General features: G+C 28.6%; 1 protein-coding gene across 6 annotated transcripts in view; it reads right to left on the bottom strand.

Annotated features, from left to right (window-relative positions):
* Positions 1-574, bottom strand: part of LOC106883223 (uncharacterized) — a 46,766-nt gene that overhangs the window by 19,664 nt on the left and 26,528 nt on the right. For 5 of the 6 annotated variants that reach the window (XM_014934169.2, XM_014934161.2, XM_052972581.1 and 2 more), the window contains exon 2: positions 185-441. In XM_014934169.2, coding sequence (XP_014789655.1) covers positions 185-432 — 248 coding nt within the window. In that variant the 5' untranslated portion in view covers positions 433-441. Of the gene's footprint in view, positions 1-184; positions 442-574 lie in introns of those variants that run through there. The other variant, XM_014934183.2, reaches the window with a different exon arrangement.

The following is a 574-nucleotide window of genomic DNA, read 5'->3' as shown; positions in this document are numbered from 1 at the left end:
ATATATATATATATATATATATATATATATATATATATATATATGCTTAAAATGAATCCTACAATATAATAATAATAATAATAAAAGACATAAATGCAAGGAATACATGTAGAAAATATTATAAAATCAAAACATCATTAATAAGACTGAAATTACCCCTAAGTAATCAGTGGCTACTACTAACCTATTCATGTGGCGCTTGTACAATTCTGGTGTAATAATGGTCAGTGGCCTGACAATGGGGTCAAGATTTTGAAGTTGTTCTTGAGTCCATCCCATAAAATAGTTGTTGTTATGCCTTTTTACCCAGATTTTGGCTTTCTCCAAGTTACTCATGCTGATGGGCATTTCAGGAAAGAATGCCCGTAAACCAACATTTTTCTTTATTGGCTTCTTGTACATCTTCCCGGCGGGCAGATTGTTAGCCATCATTTAAAATTTCTAAAATAGAAGAAAAGAAAAAGAAATTTGAAACAAAATAAAATTTTTTTCTTTAAACATTCATTTCTACAATTTTGAAAGTAAAAAAAATTTTTTAATTCTGAAGAGTCTGAATAAAAAGTGGAACTTGGTC

The sequence above is a fragment of the Octopus bimaculoides genome, chromosome 1, assembly GCF_001194135.2.
Source record: "Octopus bimaculoides isolate UCB-OBI-ISO-001 chromosome 1, ASM119413v2, whole genome shotgun sequence".
In the NCBI taxonomy this organism is placed as follows: Eukaryota; Metazoa; Mollusca; class Cephalopoda; order Octopoda; family Octopodidae; genus Octopus; species Octopus bimaculoides.
Note: the sequence above shows the minus strand (reverse complement) of the source record. Positions and strands in the feature narration are given on the sequence as shown.